This window comes from Mustelus asterias, chromosome 23, assembly GCF_964213995.1.
Source record: "Mustelus asterias chromosome 23, sMusAst1.hap1.1, whole genome shotgun sequence".
NCBI lineage: Eukaryota > Metazoa > Chordata > Chondrichthyes > Carcharhiniformes > Triakidae > Mustelus > Mustelus asterias.
Window position 1 is genome coordinate 72548782 of NC_135823.1, and position 16555 is coordinate 72565336.

Below are 16555 nucleotides of genomic sequence, written 5' to 3' on the forward strand. Positions count from 1 at the left end.
CCCTTTGCGAAACAGACCTTTGCTGAGCATGTCTGTTTCGTGCCGAATCTGGACGGGCGAACGTGATGGTAAAGCGGAAACACTGGTAAAGTTGGGCGGGCAGCTCATTAATTCAATTTAAATGCATGCAAATTCATTTAAATCGCCGTTGCGCCCGTTTTGGGTGCGATTCGGATCGCGGCCATTTTCAGGCCTTGGTAAAGTGGGCATTTGTGTGGCCGTGGGCGCGAATCGCGTTAATGGCCTCATGCCCGACTTTACCAAGTTTTCGCGCCTGAAAACGGGCACGCGCAATGGTAAAATCGGGCCCTTAATGTCAAAAACAAAGTAATTCAATGGTAAGAGAGCGTTGTTAATGAATCTCTTTCTCACTTTTGAAGAAGGGAAGTGAAATTGAAGGTGAGGTTTCCTTATACTTGTTGCTCTTGTGACGGTCCCCTGGAGTAATGGTTAGCAATCTGGACTTTGAATCCAGCAATCCGAGTTCAAATCTCGGTGGGACCTCAACATGTTCTGTGGGTGGCATGGTGGCACAGTGGTTAGCACTGCTCCCTCACAGGGCCAGGGATCTGGCTTCAATTCCTGGTTCGGATCACTGTCTGTGGGGAGTCTGCATGTTTTTCCTTGTGTCTGCATGGCTTTCCTCCGGGAGCTCCGGTTTTCTCCCACACTCCAAAAATGTGTGGGTTAGGTATATTGGCCATGGTAAATTCGCCCTCAGTGTACCCGAACAGGCGCCGGAGTGTGGTGACTAGGGGATTTTCACAGTAACTTCATTGCAGTGTTAATGTGACTAATAAATAAACTTTACTTTTACTTGACTCTGTTTGCTACTTGCTGTTTGTACAATAATTCAGTTTAACAATGTGTAACTATTCCCATCTCATTGAAGAGGGGAAAGTGAATGGGAAGATGAGTGCATAGAAACATAGAAGATAGGAGCAGGAGGAGGCCATTCGGCCCTTCGAGCCTGCTCCGCCATTCATCACCATCATGGCTGATCATCCAACTCAATAGCCTAATCCTGCTTTCTCCCCATAACCTTTGATCCCATTCACCCCAAGTGCTATATCCAGCCGCCTCTCGAATACATTCAATATTTTGGCATCAACTACTTCCTGTGGTAATGAATTCCACAGGCTCACCACGCTTTGGGTGAAGAAATGTCTCCTCACCTCTGTCCTAAATGATCTACCCTGAATCCTCAGACTGTGACCCCTGGGTTTGGACACCCCCACCATTGGGAACATCCTTCCTGCATCTACCCTGTCTAGTGCTGTCAGAATGGGGCGCCACGGTAGCACAGTGGTTAGCACTGCTGCTTCACAGCTCCAGGGACATGGGTTCGATTCCCGGCTTGGGTCACTGTCTGTGTGGAGTTTGCACATTCTCCTCGTGTCTGCGTGGGTTTCCTCCGGGTGCTCCGGTTTCCTCCCACAGTCCAAAGATGTGCGGGTTAGGTTAATTGGCCATGCTAAATTGCCCCTTAGTGTCCCGGGATGCGTAGGCTAGAGGGATTAGCGGGTAAATATGTAGGGATGTGGGGGTAGGGCCTGGGTGGGATCTTGGTCGGTGCAGACTCGATGGGCCGAATGGCCTCTTTCTGCACTGTAGGGTTTCTATGATTTCTATGAATTTTATAAATCTCTATGAGATCACCACTTCATTCGTCGGAACACATGGGATACAGGGAATTAAATTTAATTTCAGTGATGGTGTGAAAAGGATTATAGGAGTTTCACTGGCAAACCTCACAGCCAATTTTACATTCCATTCAATTCCTCTTGGAAGGTGGAAATGCGACCAATCTGAACCCTGTCAAAATGTCGTTTTACCTCCAATATATCCAGTCCAGATCACAAGAGGCCCTGTCATTATACCCAGTGTTGTACCATTAGGTAATTAAATGTTGGGAAGTACAGACATATCCCTGAATATAAGATGGTTGTGCTGCCGATAGGAATGGTTGGTGTAGTTGTACCAAAGTCAAAGCTGGAATTAGTGATGGTCCCAGTGACCAATCAGCTAAAGTTTGTATTTTGTTAATGATATATACTTTTCTATAAATGTAGCTTGATTCAGTTTTTCCCACAACACTGTACAGAGCGTCGTACAGGAGCTTCCAGCAAGATGTAATTAAAGTGTATTGGGTATGGTGTAGCCCGGCAGGTTAGAACACAATCCTTTTATCTCAGAGATATGAGGGCGACTGCCTGGTAACACAACACATCAGGGTCCAGCTGCTGCACTGTAAAGTACGAGGACACGGGGTGATTCCACGTGGAGAGTTCCTGATTTAACTGCTCTGTCCTGGGGATGGAACAAACAGAAACAAGGATTCTCCACGGGAGGGAAGGGAATCAAGAATCTGATTCCTCTCATGATGAACAGCATTGACTGAAGAAAAAAATAAAAGCAAATTACTGCAGAAACCAAAAGAGAAAACGCTGGAAAATCTCGGCAGGTCTGGCAGCATCAGTAAGGAGAGAAAAGAGCTGACGTTTCAAGTCCAGATGACCCTCTGTCGAAGCCCCAGCTCGAATCATCAGCTCTTTTTTCTCCTTACATTGACTGAAGATTCGGAGTTAGCCTGGCCTTTCCGTTCTGACACGAGCATTTCATAATCTGCTCACCACAGTGCTATCAGCTTCCGTAGGAAACACTCTTTCCAATATAATCACATCAGATAGTTTTCACTGTCACTCAACTGCCTCAGAACAAGGTGCTGAACTATAAGCAGTTCCTAATGTCATTTTATATGCACCAAATGGTCAAAACATTTCAAAAAGATTGTGTTTACTATCTTTTAGACATTGGGTATCACAAATCTTCTTTCATTTCACTTTTGTGCTTAATAATAATAATTCTTTTATCCATTCATGGGACATGGGTGTCGCTGGCTGGGCCAGAATTTATTGCCCATCCCCAGTTGCCCACGGGCAGTTGAGAGTCAACCACATTGCTGTGACTTTGGAATCACATGTAGGCCGGACCAGGTAGGGACGGGAGATTTCCTTCCCGAAAGGGACATTAGTGAGCCAGGTGGGTTTTTCCGACAATCGACAATGGTTTCATGGTCGTCAGTAGATTCTTAATTCCAGAAATTTTTTATTGAATTCAAATTCCACCATCTGCCGTGGCGGGATTCGAACCCGGGTCCCCAGAACATTAGCTGAGTACTGGGTTAATAGTCGAGCGATAATACCACTAGACGATCACCTCCCCATAATGCATAATTAATTAGGAGTTAACCTAACATTCTCTCTTTGTATCTGCACTCCAATCTCTCCACCAACCTCGCCAACTTCTCTCATTGTCAAGGACTGTCCCCACAGTACTGATTGCTGTGCTGTCCAGCACTCTGCCAGACAACCAGAAAATTGAATCAAAGGGGATCTCTGCCTGTCTGGATGTTTGAGTCTCCTGTCTGTAAACGTACTCCACAGCCTCGCTATAACCGTTAGGGTCAATAATTTTGGAACAACACGGAAGCTAAGTGCTGGGAATGTCCAGTCCTGCCACCAGTGGGGGTGCAGTGGGACAGAAAAAAGACCATTGACTTTCGGTGGGACTGGACAATACCAGCAGCAAGCGGGATTGGTCAATCCCAGCAATGAGTGGGATTGGTCAATCCCGGCGGTGGACGGGACTGGACGATCCCAGTGGTGGACGGAACTGGACGATCCTAGCAGTGGACGGGACTGGGCAATCCCGGCGGTGGATGGGACTGGACGATCCCAGCGGTGGACGGGACTGGATGATCCCAGTGGTGGACTGGACTGGACGATCCCAGTGACGAGCGGAACAGGATGATCCCAGCCAAAGTCAGCATCAGATAAACACAAACGTACAATATAGGACCAGAGGTAGGGTATTCAGCCCCTCCAGCCTGTGATTCCAGTTCCGCATTACACCACTAGCACGGAAAATATTAGAATCTATTGTAAAGGATGTGATAAATAGACACTTGGACAATCATGTCTGATTGAACAGAGCCACGGGAATTTACGAATGAGAAATCAGGTTTGATGAAATTGCTGAAGTTTTTTGAGGATGTTACTCACAGAATCGATAAAGGAGAGTCGATGGACATTTAATTTTCAGAAGACTTTTGATAATGTCCCCAGAGGAGGTTGAAGAGCTTCAGGTTTTTAGGTGTCCAGATCACCAACAACCTGTCCTGGTCTTTCCATGCCGATGCTATAGTTAAGAAAGCCCCACCAACGCTTCTACTTTCTCAGAAGACTAAGGAAATTTGACATGTCAGCTACGACTCTCACCAACCTTTACAGATGCACCATAGAAAGCATTCTTTCTGGTTGTATCACAGCTTGGTATGGCTCCTGCTCTGCCCAGGATCGCACAAAACTACAAAAGCTTGTGAATGTAGCCCAGTCCATCACGCAAACCAGCCTCCCATCCATTGACTCTGTCTACACTTCCCGCTGCCTCGGCAAAGCAGCCAGCATAATTAAGGACCCCACACACCCCGGACATTCTCCCTTCCACCTTCTTCCTTCAGGAGAAAGATACAAAAGTCTGAGGTCACGTACCAACCGACTCAAGAACAGCTTCTTCCCTGCTGCGTATCCTATATTAAGTTGATCTTTCTCTACACCATATCTGTGACTGTAACACTATATTCTGCGCCCTCTCCTTTCCTTCTCCCTGATGTACTCTATGAACGGTATGCTTTGTCTGTACAGTGCGCAAGAAACAATACTTTTCACTCTATCCTAATATATGTGACAATAATAAATAAATTAAATCAAATCAAATTAGCAAAATTAAAGCTCATGGGATAGGAGGCATGAATTGAGGATTGGCTAACAGGTAGAAATCAGAGAGTAGGAATAAACGGGTCATTCTCACATTGGCAGGCCATGGCTAGTGGGGTACCACAAGGATCAGTACTTGGGCCCCAGCTGTTCACAATATAGTTCAATGATTTGGTGTGTGGATCAAATGTAATATTTCCAAGTTCACGGATGATACAAAGCTGAGCGGGAATGTGTGTTGTGAGAAGGATGTAAAGCGGCTACTGGAGGATTTGGACAGACTCAGTGAGTGGGCAAGAACTCAGCAGATAGAATATAATGTGGAAAAATGTGAGGTGATCCACTTTAACAACAGGAAGAGAAATGCAGAATATTTCCTAAATGGTAGGAGATTAGAAAGTGTCGATGTACAGAGGGACCTGGGTGTCCTTGTCCATGAGTCACTGAAGGCTAACATGCAGGTACAGCAAGCTATTAGGAAGGCTAATGGAATGTTAGCCTTTAACACAAGAGGATTTGAGTACAGAAATAGTGAGGTCTTGCTTCAATTGTACAGGAGCTTGGTTAGACCGCACCTGGAGCACTGTGTGCAGTTATAGTCCCCTTACATCAGAAAGGATATTACTGTCACAGACGGAGAGTAACAAAGGTTTCAAAATAAAGGGGAAGCCACTTAGGACCGAGATGAGGAGAAGTTTCTTTCTACAGAGGGTGGTGAGTCTTTGGAATTCTCTGCCCCAGAGGGCTGGGGAAGATCAGTCATTGAGTGTGTTTAATATAGAAATTGATCGATTCTGATTAACAATAATGTTAAGAATTATGGGGATAGTGTGGGAAAAAGGCATTGAAGTGGCCAATCAGCCATGATCATATTGAATGTTGGATCAGGCTTGATGGGCTGAATGGCCTACTCCTGTTCCTACGCTCCTACATAGCTGTGTCGAAAGATTTTTTTGCAAAAGTGCCCAAACTCAGGCTGCCAATCACATAAAGAAACAAAGTCTGTTCCAGTCAAGTCTGAGCAGATGGCTGGAATCTGTGGAGAATCCGGGAATAACAAATTAAAAATTCAAATCGAACACCTTAATGTGCAAATCATAACTTCCTCCTCATCCAATACAGGAGCAGTGATGAAAATTGATTTGTTCAATCATTTCTTCTGCAGTTAAATAAAGAGCAGCACCCGCAGGTGGAAACTCTCTCTAACTCACTCTCAGCACTGTTGGATTGATAATGATGAGTAAAACTTGCTTACCTGGTTCCAGTTAGCATGACAACCTTTGCCAGTTTAATCCCCTTGGGAACCAAATCTTTAATCACTTCCTTGAGGATCAATGAACCCATAAAAGCATAATCAACTGGAAAGAAAATGTCTACATTAAAGCACAGAACCACATTTACATCTGTTTCCCACAATAATACGTCGAAGAATAGCATTAAAATGTACCTTGGCGAGTTTTGGGTGCAGTTCCACTCCACACATCACTTGAACAGTACGGCACAAAGCTGTTCCATAAAAAATACAAATGAATGAACAGTTTATCAAGTTGCTTTCAGATTAACTCTTTCTGTCTCAAATATGAAACCCACATGGAGAAGCTCTTACAGACACCTGTTTAATATTCCACACCGTGTAGCTTAATCACCAATGTCAGATCATGTTTAAATGGATTGAATCAATCAGAGACCTCCAAACACCACAGGGTGTTCATAAAAATAAAAGATTATTCTTAAATATCCCCAATGTGTATTGTGTTTTATCTAAAATATTTACATTTGTGTGCAATATAATACAGGCCATCCCAAAGTGCTTTACTTTGTAAAGTGAATCATTGTTGTAATGGTGGAAATGTCTGAGTCAATCTTCACGCAGCAAGATCCCACAAACAGCAATATAGAGACATAGAGGTTTACAGCACGGAAACAGGCCCTTCGGCCCAACTTGTCCATGCTGCCCTTTTTTTTAAACCCCTAAGCTGGTCCCAATTGCCCACATTTGGCCCATATCCCTCTATACCCATCGTACCCATGTAACTGTCCAAATACTTTTTAAAAGACAAAATTGTACCCTCCTCTACTACTACCTCTGGCAGCTTGTTCCAGACACTCACCACCCTCTGTGTGAAAACATTGCCCCTCTGGACACTTGTATCTCTCCCCTCTCACCTTAAACCTATGCCCTCTAGTTTTACCTTTGGGGAAAGATGTTGACTATCACCTATTTCTGTGATATTGATTTTGGGATAAATCTTGTCGAGGACAGCAGGGGTAAGTCTGCTGCTCTGTTTGATAACAGTGTGCTGGAATATTTTATATCTACCGGAGAGGGCAGACAAGTCCCTGCTTTACTATCTCATCAGAAAGATGCACCTCCAACAGTTCAGCACCCCCTCAGTATTCCAGAGAGTGTCAGTTTTGGTGTTAAGCTTTGGGAGTTTCGGTGTTCAAGTCCTGGGAGTGGGATTTGAATCTGGAATCTTCTGCCTTTAAAGTTTAGTTTATTTATTAGTCACAAGTAGGCTTAGATTAACACTGCAATGAAGTTACTGTAAAATTCCCCTAGTTCGCCACACTCCGGCGCCTGTTTGGGTCAACAGGCGTTTCCTGTGGAAGGAAACCGGAGCACCCAGAGGAAACCCACGCAGACACGGGGAGAACGTGCAAACTCCACACAGACAGTGACCCAAACCGGGAATCGAACCCAGGTCCCTGGCGCTGAGAGACAGCAGTGCTAACCACTGTGCCACTGTGTCTTGGAGCTGAAGCCAAGGCGGCGATGCAGAGGATCTGGGACAGCATCAGAAACCCATCTCCAGTGGAATACTAAGATAACGGCAAAATACTAGAGCTCTGACGAAGAGTCATCCTGACTCGAAACGTTGGCTCGATTCTTTCTCCACAGATGCTGTCAGACCTCCTGAGATCTTCCAGCATTTTCTGTTTTTGTTCAAATGGGTAACTGATTGGAATTCCGATGTTTGTGGGGATTAGTTCTTCATTCATACAGAGAGGTGTGTCCTGCCCAATTGGAGGCAGTAGGGGCTGGAATGGAGGTGGGTCAGGTGAAATGTGAGACTTATTTAGACTGCCCACACTGCCGTCTCTGAGGTGGCTGATGGCCCTGGGGGAGAGAGGCCACTGCAGCAGGCGATGGTGGGGTGTTAGAGGGGAGACAACAGCCTGGGACAGAGGGTAGAACAGATCCTCGCTTCATCGATGCCAACCTGGATCTTTGGAAACAAGGGCACAGATGTTGGTGACCGTCTCCCTGGAGTCAGTCTCCTGGTTCTTGGTCATTCATAGGTAATTCTGTCTTCAGTAATAGATCCTGTGTTGTGGGTTTGGCCTCCAGTGTATTTCTGCCCCTCTCTCCCCGTCTGTACCTTCCTGATGCCCCTGTGTTTTGCCCTTTGAAGGATATTGCCCCTCATTGCCTAAAATCTGATGGACATGCCCCCACTGACAGCTGGAGCTGGCCTTCTGAGCATTGACTGAATTAGAAAGGTAATTCGAGGAAGTGATAAGCGGCTGATCCGAAACTGTCAGTTCACCCCTCCTTCCAAATTCAGAAGTTCCTCGTACATTCATTATCAAAATAAATCTCTTTGAAAACTGGCTGGTGACAGATTATTGATGAGTTCAGATTGTGGTTAAAAATGTGAAACTAATTTCCCTTCTTTCTTCACTGAAGTACAAATGGATCTGACTGGGTCTGAGATCATTCCTTCCCCTGGTCTATGGGTTCAGCTGGTGCAGGGTACGCACTGCGCACATTGCCATCACCAAGGGCAGTGTCCACCCACCCCCCCAGCCAGTGTGATGCTCGATGGGAGTGACGGTCAGGATGTCAGATACCCCCTGACCTCTCCCTGTTCCTGAGTGCGAACCGGTGCTGCCTAAAGTCAGATGGACAGAGTGTGAGCAAAGGCTGATGGGAAGGATGCCGGCACGTGTGTGTGGCGAGTGAGGTTATGGGCTGGATGAGGAGATGAGGTACACAGGGTGGATTGTACCTACGCTGAGGGAAGCCATTGGATCAGAACGAGGATGTGTCAGGCTCTCTATTATCAAGTGAAGAAAACCTCGATGGCTTCATGAGATCTGAGCCCTCTGCAGATCCCCAGGAACAGCCATGATGGTGACTGCCACTGCTCAAGAGGACATGTTGTAATCTGTGGCAGTAATATTTACACACGGATCTTCAAGAGGTTCCCACCCATGGAGAGGTGAGGATGAATGCAGGCCAGGATCCCAGAAATCAATGTCTTTGACAACAAGGAGACAGGGAGGATGCTGACAGGCCTGAATAGTTCTCTGCATGCTGGCTTTGGCACTCTTGGCCTGAGTGCTGCCTCTCAGTCAGGTTCCTGGATGCGAGACAGAGAATGTTGGACAATTGCTGCTATTGGATCTCATGAGGAGCTGGGCGATTTTGGAGACATGCGGTGGTGGGTGGGTCCAGTGAGAATCGTAGAGCAGCCATTGCCTCTTGCTGGTTTCCATTCCGACTGGGATGTGTGAGAGACACTGGAAAGGCAGGATCCATCTCCAGGACAACCTACTCCAACTGGCACACAGTTCAGGAAGGACATCTTCTCCCAAAGTCTCACCATTCTTCAGATGGCCAAACCACCTACCCGCACATCTTTGGACTGTGGGAGGAAACTGGAGCACCCGGAAGAAACCCATGAAGACACAGGGAGAACGTGCAGACTCCACACAGACAGTGACCCAAGCCGGGAATTGAACCCAGGTCCCTGGCGCTGTGAGGCAGCAGTGCTAACCACTGTGCTACCGTACCGCCCTTTGGATGGATTGCAGTGAGACTATTTGGCATGAGCTCGGTGTCCCCTGTACCAATCACCATGGTTAGTGTGACCCTCTGAGAGTTCTCTTACCCTGGCAGCTTGGCTGAGGAGATTCATCCGGTTCAGGGATTGGAGGGATGGCCTGTGCTGGAGGCTGTGGGCACTGACTGTGGTGGCGACTGCCTCTCATGCAAGTCTCCCTGCCCAGCCCCCTCCTCCCAGCAGCGAGGTACAGGATGTCCCTCCTGAGCTCCACGTGGTGGAGGAGGACGGCCAGGGGTTAGTCGCTAAACTTTGGCACCAGAAGTTCCAGTCCCCTTCCAGCCACCTCTATCACCCTTGTTAGAAAGTTACTGGCCGGGCACTTGGGTAAGATTCCATTCCATTCAGTTCACCAAGCGATACCTCGGGAGACCCCCAACAGGCCCGGGCCACGCAATACCCGCTCGAATTCCCAGTGCCCTCCTGGACCAGAAACACTCCCTGTCCCCACCCCCACTGGACTACAATCCCAGACAGGGAAACCCACACAGAGTACTGGGAAAACACAGCTGGTCTGGCAGCATCTGTGTCGGCAGAAACAGGGAGAATGTTTGGAGCCCAATATGAATCTTCTTCAGAACTGAGGAGAGGCAGAAATGTGACGGATTTGATGTGTTGACAAAGCTGGGAGGTCAGGAATAGGTTAAAGGGTGGGAAAGATCCAATTACAGGATGTCTTTCTGACTGAAATCTGCTGCTTAATTTTATTTAGTGAAGAAATATCAAAGCCATTGCAATCTCGTTCAGAATGTTCATTCCAGTGTGTGGCTCTCACAAGTTTGCTAAATTCACTGGATGCCTGTTATTTAGAAATTGAAATGCTTTTTAATGATTTGAGAATGGCTTTGTGAAGTCACATTGAAAACATGGTAATTAGATGTGGATGTTACAGCGATCGGGGGAATGAAAGGAGGTTGCTTTTTGAAAAATAAACAAAACACTCGGTAAAAATCTGATGAATAATGGGCAATTATCTTCAGCAGCTGAGTCTGAGCCAGTAATTTGCCGTGCGTTCAAGGGAAACCTGTGCAAGGATCAAAAGCAACTAATTGACCATTTCACTCATTTTGAACTCAGCGCCCAGTTACCGTGCCGTGTTTTTATTCAGCTGTGTAATTACCCTATGCATATTCAGTAATCCAGTATTGAAATTATTATTTTTCTGATGTATAATCTCCTGTTTGGGGCTCAATATTTCATTTAAGAAAATCGGTTTATTGTTACAAAGGTAACCGGCGCCCTGTTCAATGAAGCAGCTGGAATTATTGAACTCATTATTCACTTTGTGAAGTATATTTGACTAAGTTACTCCTCTCCTCTTTCACCCTCTTGGTGAAACCTCTTGTGCCGCCTATGTTGCCCCGTTAAGATAGGCTGGAACTCTTCTCTATAACTTGTGACCTGGAGTTTGCAAGACTAAGCAAGGGGAAAGTGTTCTGCCTCGATCCCCGGGGAAATCCCCCATGCTGCTGCCATCTCTCATTAAACTGAGGCAAAGTTTGATGACTCCATGGTTCTCATGCACTGGGTGCTGAGTAGAGGGAGGTTAGGTCAGAGGGTGAGCAATGTGTGTATCTCCTAACAACTGCCTCCATTGACACTGCCGAGAAAGGCTTTTTTGCCTTTAGTTTGAGAATTTCACACGTCAAGGTGGAAACTAACTGCAAAGATAACTAAACATGGGAGGGACGGGGAATATTTTGTCTTAAATATATAAAATAGAAGCACTTTTTAGTCATGGTTTTATTTCAAAGTAAAGTTTAAAGTTTATTTATTAGTGTCACAAGTAGGCTTACATTAACACTGCAATGAAGTTACTGTGAAAATCCCTTAGTCGCCACACTCCAGTGCCTGTTCAGGTTACACTGAGGGAGAATTTAGCATGGCCAATGCACCCTAACCAGCACATCTTTCAGGCTATGGGAGGAAACCGGAGGAAACCAAGGCAGACACGGAGAGAACGTGCAAACTCCACACAGACAGTGACCCAAACCAGGAATCGAACCCAGGTCGCCGGTGCTGTGAGGCAGCAATGCTAACCACTGTGCTACTGTGCTGCTGTGAGGCAGCAGTGCTAACCACTGTGCCATCGTGTCGCTGTGAGGCAGCAGTGCTAATCACAGTGCCACCTGGGTCCCTGGCGCTGTGAGGCAGCAGTGCTGACCACTGTGCCACCGTGCCGCCCCAACCATTCAACTGTTTGAGCAAAATAATTCCTCACTGGTTACATTTGAAGTTTTGCCAGTTTCACCTCGCTTCGTGTGAAACAAGTTCTTGACAAACAGAAAGTAAAAGAGGAACTTACACAGTGTTTGCATTCCACCAGTGTGGGTTTTCTTCCGGTTGGGCTGATAGGATGCCAGAACCTGCCATGGTGAATAAACAGTGTAAGCAAGCTCTTTCCCCAGAGCTATCAGAGCTGATATTTTCCCATTGACGATAATACTTCTTCCTTAATTTCAAAAATAAATTACTTCTAGAAGCTGTTTTAGATAAATCAGCATCAAAGGAAATAATGGATCAGGATTTGTTGCCAGTGTAACAGTCGGGTTAATGGGGCTCCACCTTATTTCTGTGTAAATTTCACAGCCCTTTAGGTGAAGGGAGAATCACAGTCAAACCTGGAAATCCAAGGGCCGCTCTCCGAGATGCCATTAGCTTTCTGAAAATCACATCTCCTGGTCTGATCTACTATTAAATGCAGCAAATGGTGTGACACTCCAGTATATCACAGAATCCCTACAGTGCAGAAGGAGACCATTCAGCCCATCTAGTCTGCATCAACTCTCCAACAGAGCATCTTACCCACGCCCTCTCTCCCGCCATATCCCTGTAACCCTGCACATTTAGCATGGCCAATCCCCTAACCTGCACACCTTTGATGTGTGGGAGGAAACCGGAGCACTCGGAAGAAACCCACACGGACACGGGGAGAACGTGCAAACTCCGCACAGACAGTGACCCAAGGCTGGAATTGAACCCGGGTCCCTGGCGCTGTGAGGCAGCAGTGCTAATCATTGTGCCACCATACGCATGGTTAATATGAATTAAACTTACCACAGACAGTTTGGGTTGTCTATTTCAGTCTTAATATCCTTTTTCTAAGTATGATAAGTCTCAACCATTGACAAAAAAAACCTCTCAGGCTCCGAGAATTAACTTTAATAAGTGTGGAGTCTCATTGCCCCAAATTCTAATTGTTGTTAAATATTATAAATGCAGATAATAAAGCAAGTGAATGGAATGTTGGTATTTACAGCTAAAGGAATAGAATATAAAGGTGAGGAAGTATTGCTGCAACTATACAAGGCATTGGTGAGGCCACAACTGGAGTATTGTGCACAGTTTTGGTCCCCTTATTTGAGGAAAGATGCAGTGACATTGGAGGCCGTTCAGAGGAGGTTCACTAGATTGATTCCAGAGATGAGGGGTTTGTCGTATGAAGAGAGATTGAACAGTTTAGGCCGATACTCTCTGGAATTTAGAAGAATGAGGGGAGATCAAATTGAGGTATACAAGATGATAAAAGGTCTGGATAAAGTAGACGTGGAGCAGATGCTTCCTCTTGTGGGGCATTCGAGGACGAGAGGTCATAGTCTTAGGATAAGGGGCAGCAAATTTAAAACAGAGTTGAGGAGAAACTACTTCTCCCAAAGGGTTGTGAATCTGTGGAATTCGCTACCCCAAAGTTGTGGATAGTCTGGAGGGATGTCAGAAGTTACAGAGGAACATAGATAGGATGCAAGACTGGGCGGACAAGTGGCAGATGGACTTCAACCCAGATAAATGCGTCGTGGTCCATTTTGGTAGGTCAAATGGGATGAAGGAGTACAATATAAAGGGAAAGACTCTTAGTACTGTAGAGGATCAGAAGGACCTTGGGGTCCGGGTCCATAGGACTCTAAAATCGGCCCCGCAGGTGGAGGAGGTGGTTAAGAAGGCGTATGGTGTGCTGGCCTTTATCAATCGAGGGATTGAGTTTAGGAGTCCGGGGATAATGATGCAGCTATATAAGACCCTCGTCAGACCCCACTTGGAGTACTGTGCTCAGTTCTGGTCGCCTCACTATAGGAAAGATGTGGAAAAGAGGTGCAGAGGAGATTTACAAGGATGTTGCCTGGATTGAGTGGCATGCCTTATGAGGATAGGCTGAGGGAGCTCAGTCTTTTCTCCTTGGAGAGACGAAGGATGAGAGGAGACCTAATAGAGGTATATAAGATGTTAAGAGGCATAGATCGGGTGGACTCTCAGAGGCTTTTTCCCAGGGTGGAAATGTCTGCTACAAGAGGACACAGGTTTAAGGTGCTGGGGGGTAGGTACAGGGGAGATGTTAGGGGTAAGTTTTTCATACAAAGGGTGGTGGGCGAGTGGAGTTGGCTGCCGTCAGTGGTGGTGGAGGCGAACTCAATAGGGTCTTTTAAGAGACTCCTGGATGAGTACATGGAGCGTAATAGGATGGAGGGTTATAGGTAGGTCTAGAAGGTAGGGATGTGTTCGGCACAACTTGTGGGCCGAAGGGCCTGTTTGTGCTGTAGTTTTTCTATGTTTCTATGTTTCTAAAGTGCGGTGGATGCTGGGACAGTGAGTAAATTTAAGGAGGAGTTAGACAGATTTTTAATTGGTAATGGGTTGAAGGGTTATGGGGAGAAGACAGGAAAATGGGGATGAGGAGCATATCAGCCATGATCGAATGGCAGAGCGGACTCGATGGGCCGAATGGCCTCATTCTGCTCCCAGATCTTATGAATTTATAAAGAAGGATTTACTTTTAAAACTTTCTCTTTCCTTTTCTTTCTCTCTTAATCCAGACTTTCCTTCCTTCCATTGACTTGTCTTTCTGCGCTCGATGTCCGACTATTGTGAATTCACTCTGTGCTTATTCAGAGTGATATATCAATCTGATTGGTTAAAGAGTGCCCCAGTTGCTTACCCTATTCACACAGGCTGTGCAGAGGGTGACAGGCTGGAGAAACCTCAGCTCACAGCAACGTACAGCACCAAGCTCTCAGAACTGAACCAGACCAGACCGAACAAATGGCGTGTTCCTGGGCTACAGTTAAATTCAGGTCCGTCAGAATATCTTTACCTTTGTGAACTTGTGGCCATTCAGAGGAACTCATGAGCCGTGGAATCGATCTGTACCTTGCATCACAGCTTTCCTTGTTATAACAACACCAGCCACCTATGTTCATTCACAAAAGAAATAGAAAATAAATAAGGCTCAACTCCTCACTTGACTAACAATATTTATCCAACACTGAAGATTATTTATTTATTAGTCACAAGTAGGCTTACATTAACACTGCAGTGAAGTCACTATGAAAATCCCCTAGTCGCCACACTCCAGCGCCTGTTCGGGTACACTGAGGGAGAATTTAGCATGGCCAATGCACCTAACCAGCACATCTTTTGGAATGTGGGAGGAAACCGGAGCACCCGGAGGAAACCCTCACAGACACGGGGAGAATGTGTAAACTCCACACAGACAGTGACCCAAGCCAGGAATTGACCCCCCGGTCCCTGGCACTGTGAGGCAGCAGTGTTAACCACCGTGCCACCGTGCCGCCCCCTGCATAATTTATCTAATACAAATGGAGCTTCATGAAAGCTTTTTTTATTCATTTGTGGGACATGGGCGTCGCTGGCTGGCCAGCATTTATTGCCCATCCCTAGTTGCCCAAGGGCAGATAAGGACAGCAGATTTCCTTTCCTAAAGGGACATTAATGAACCAGATGGGTTTTTCTGACAATTGGCAATGGTTTCATGGTCAAGAGTAAATTCTAAATTCCAGATATTTTTTATTGAATTCAAATTCCACCATCTGCCATTGGTGGGATTTGAACCCGGGTCCCCCAGAACATTAGCTGAGTTTCTGGATTAATAATAGTCTTTTTCCTTGGAGCGTAGGAGGCTTAAAGAGGTCTATAAAATAATGAGGGGCATAGATCAGCTAAATAGTCAATATCTTTTCCCAAAGGTAGGGGAGTCTAAAACTAGAGGGCATAGGTTTAAGGTGAGAAGGGAGAGAGACAAAAGTGTCCAGAGGGGCAATTTTTTCACACAGAGGATGGTGAGTGTCTGGAACAAGCTGCCAGAGGCAGTAGTAGAGCAGGAATTTTGTCTTTTAAAAAGCATTTAGACAGTTACATGGGTACGATGGGTATAGAAGGATATGGGAAAAATGCAGGCAATTGGCACTAGCTCAGTGACAAAAACTAGGTGACATGGACAAGTTGGGTCGAAGGGCCTGTTTCCATGCTGTAAACCTCTATGACTCTAACAATAATACCACTCGGCCATTGCTTCCTCGTAAATAATGAAAATTAAAGTAATGAAATTGAGTGGGATTTTGATTTGGTTAAAGAGTTTACCATTGATGTCAGCATATAAATCAACCTATGAAGCCTCGAAATAACTGTGAGACTAAGGTCGATCTGTACGCCGAGTATAAAACTGAAACACTAGCGTCGATGTGACAGGCCACCATTTTGAATTGTCTTCCACTCCTGATACAAAGAGGGATCATGACTCAAGCACACAAACATTTTCACACCACAGCTGGTTTCGCCTGCTTGCTTGCTTGCTCCCAGTTATAAGGTATGGGAAGTAAGGAATGCATTTGCAAGGTGCAACATTGAAGTTGGCAGCTAACATGAGCATGGCACATTGTGGCTGGAAGTGGGAGTTAACTTATACACTAGTGTATGCATCCACCTCACCTACACACTAAGGGCAATTTAGCACGGCTAATGCAACTAACCTGCACATCTTTGGACTGTGGGAGGAAACCGGAGCACCCGGAGGAAACCCACACAGACTCAGGGAGAACGTGCAAACTCCACACAGCCAGTGACCCAAGCTGGGAATTGAACCCAGGTCTCTGATGCTGTGAGGCAGCAGTGCTAACCCACAGTGCCACCCCAAAA

General features: G+C 46.0%; 1 protein-coding gene across 1 annotated transcript in view; it reads right to left on the reverse strand.

The window, feature by feature from the left end:
- Nucleotides 1–16555, reverse strand: part of LOC144510882 (carboxylesterase notum2-like) — a 36977-nt gene that overhangs the window by 14334 nt on the left and 6088 nt on the right. Inside the window, exons 4-7 of the mRNA XM_078240928.1 lie at nucleotides 14715–14810; nucleotides 11934–11994; nucleotides 6226–6284; nucleotides 6034–6136 (exon numbers count right to left, since the gene is read on the reverse strand). Of these exons, the coding sequence (XP_078097054.1) occupies nucleotides 6034–6136; nucleotides 6226–6284; nucleotides 11934–11994; nucleotides 14715–14810 (319 nt within the window). The remainder of the gene's footprint in view (nucleotides 1–6033; nucleotides 6137–6225; nucleotides 6285–11933; nucleotides 11995–14714; nucleotides 14811–16555) is intronic.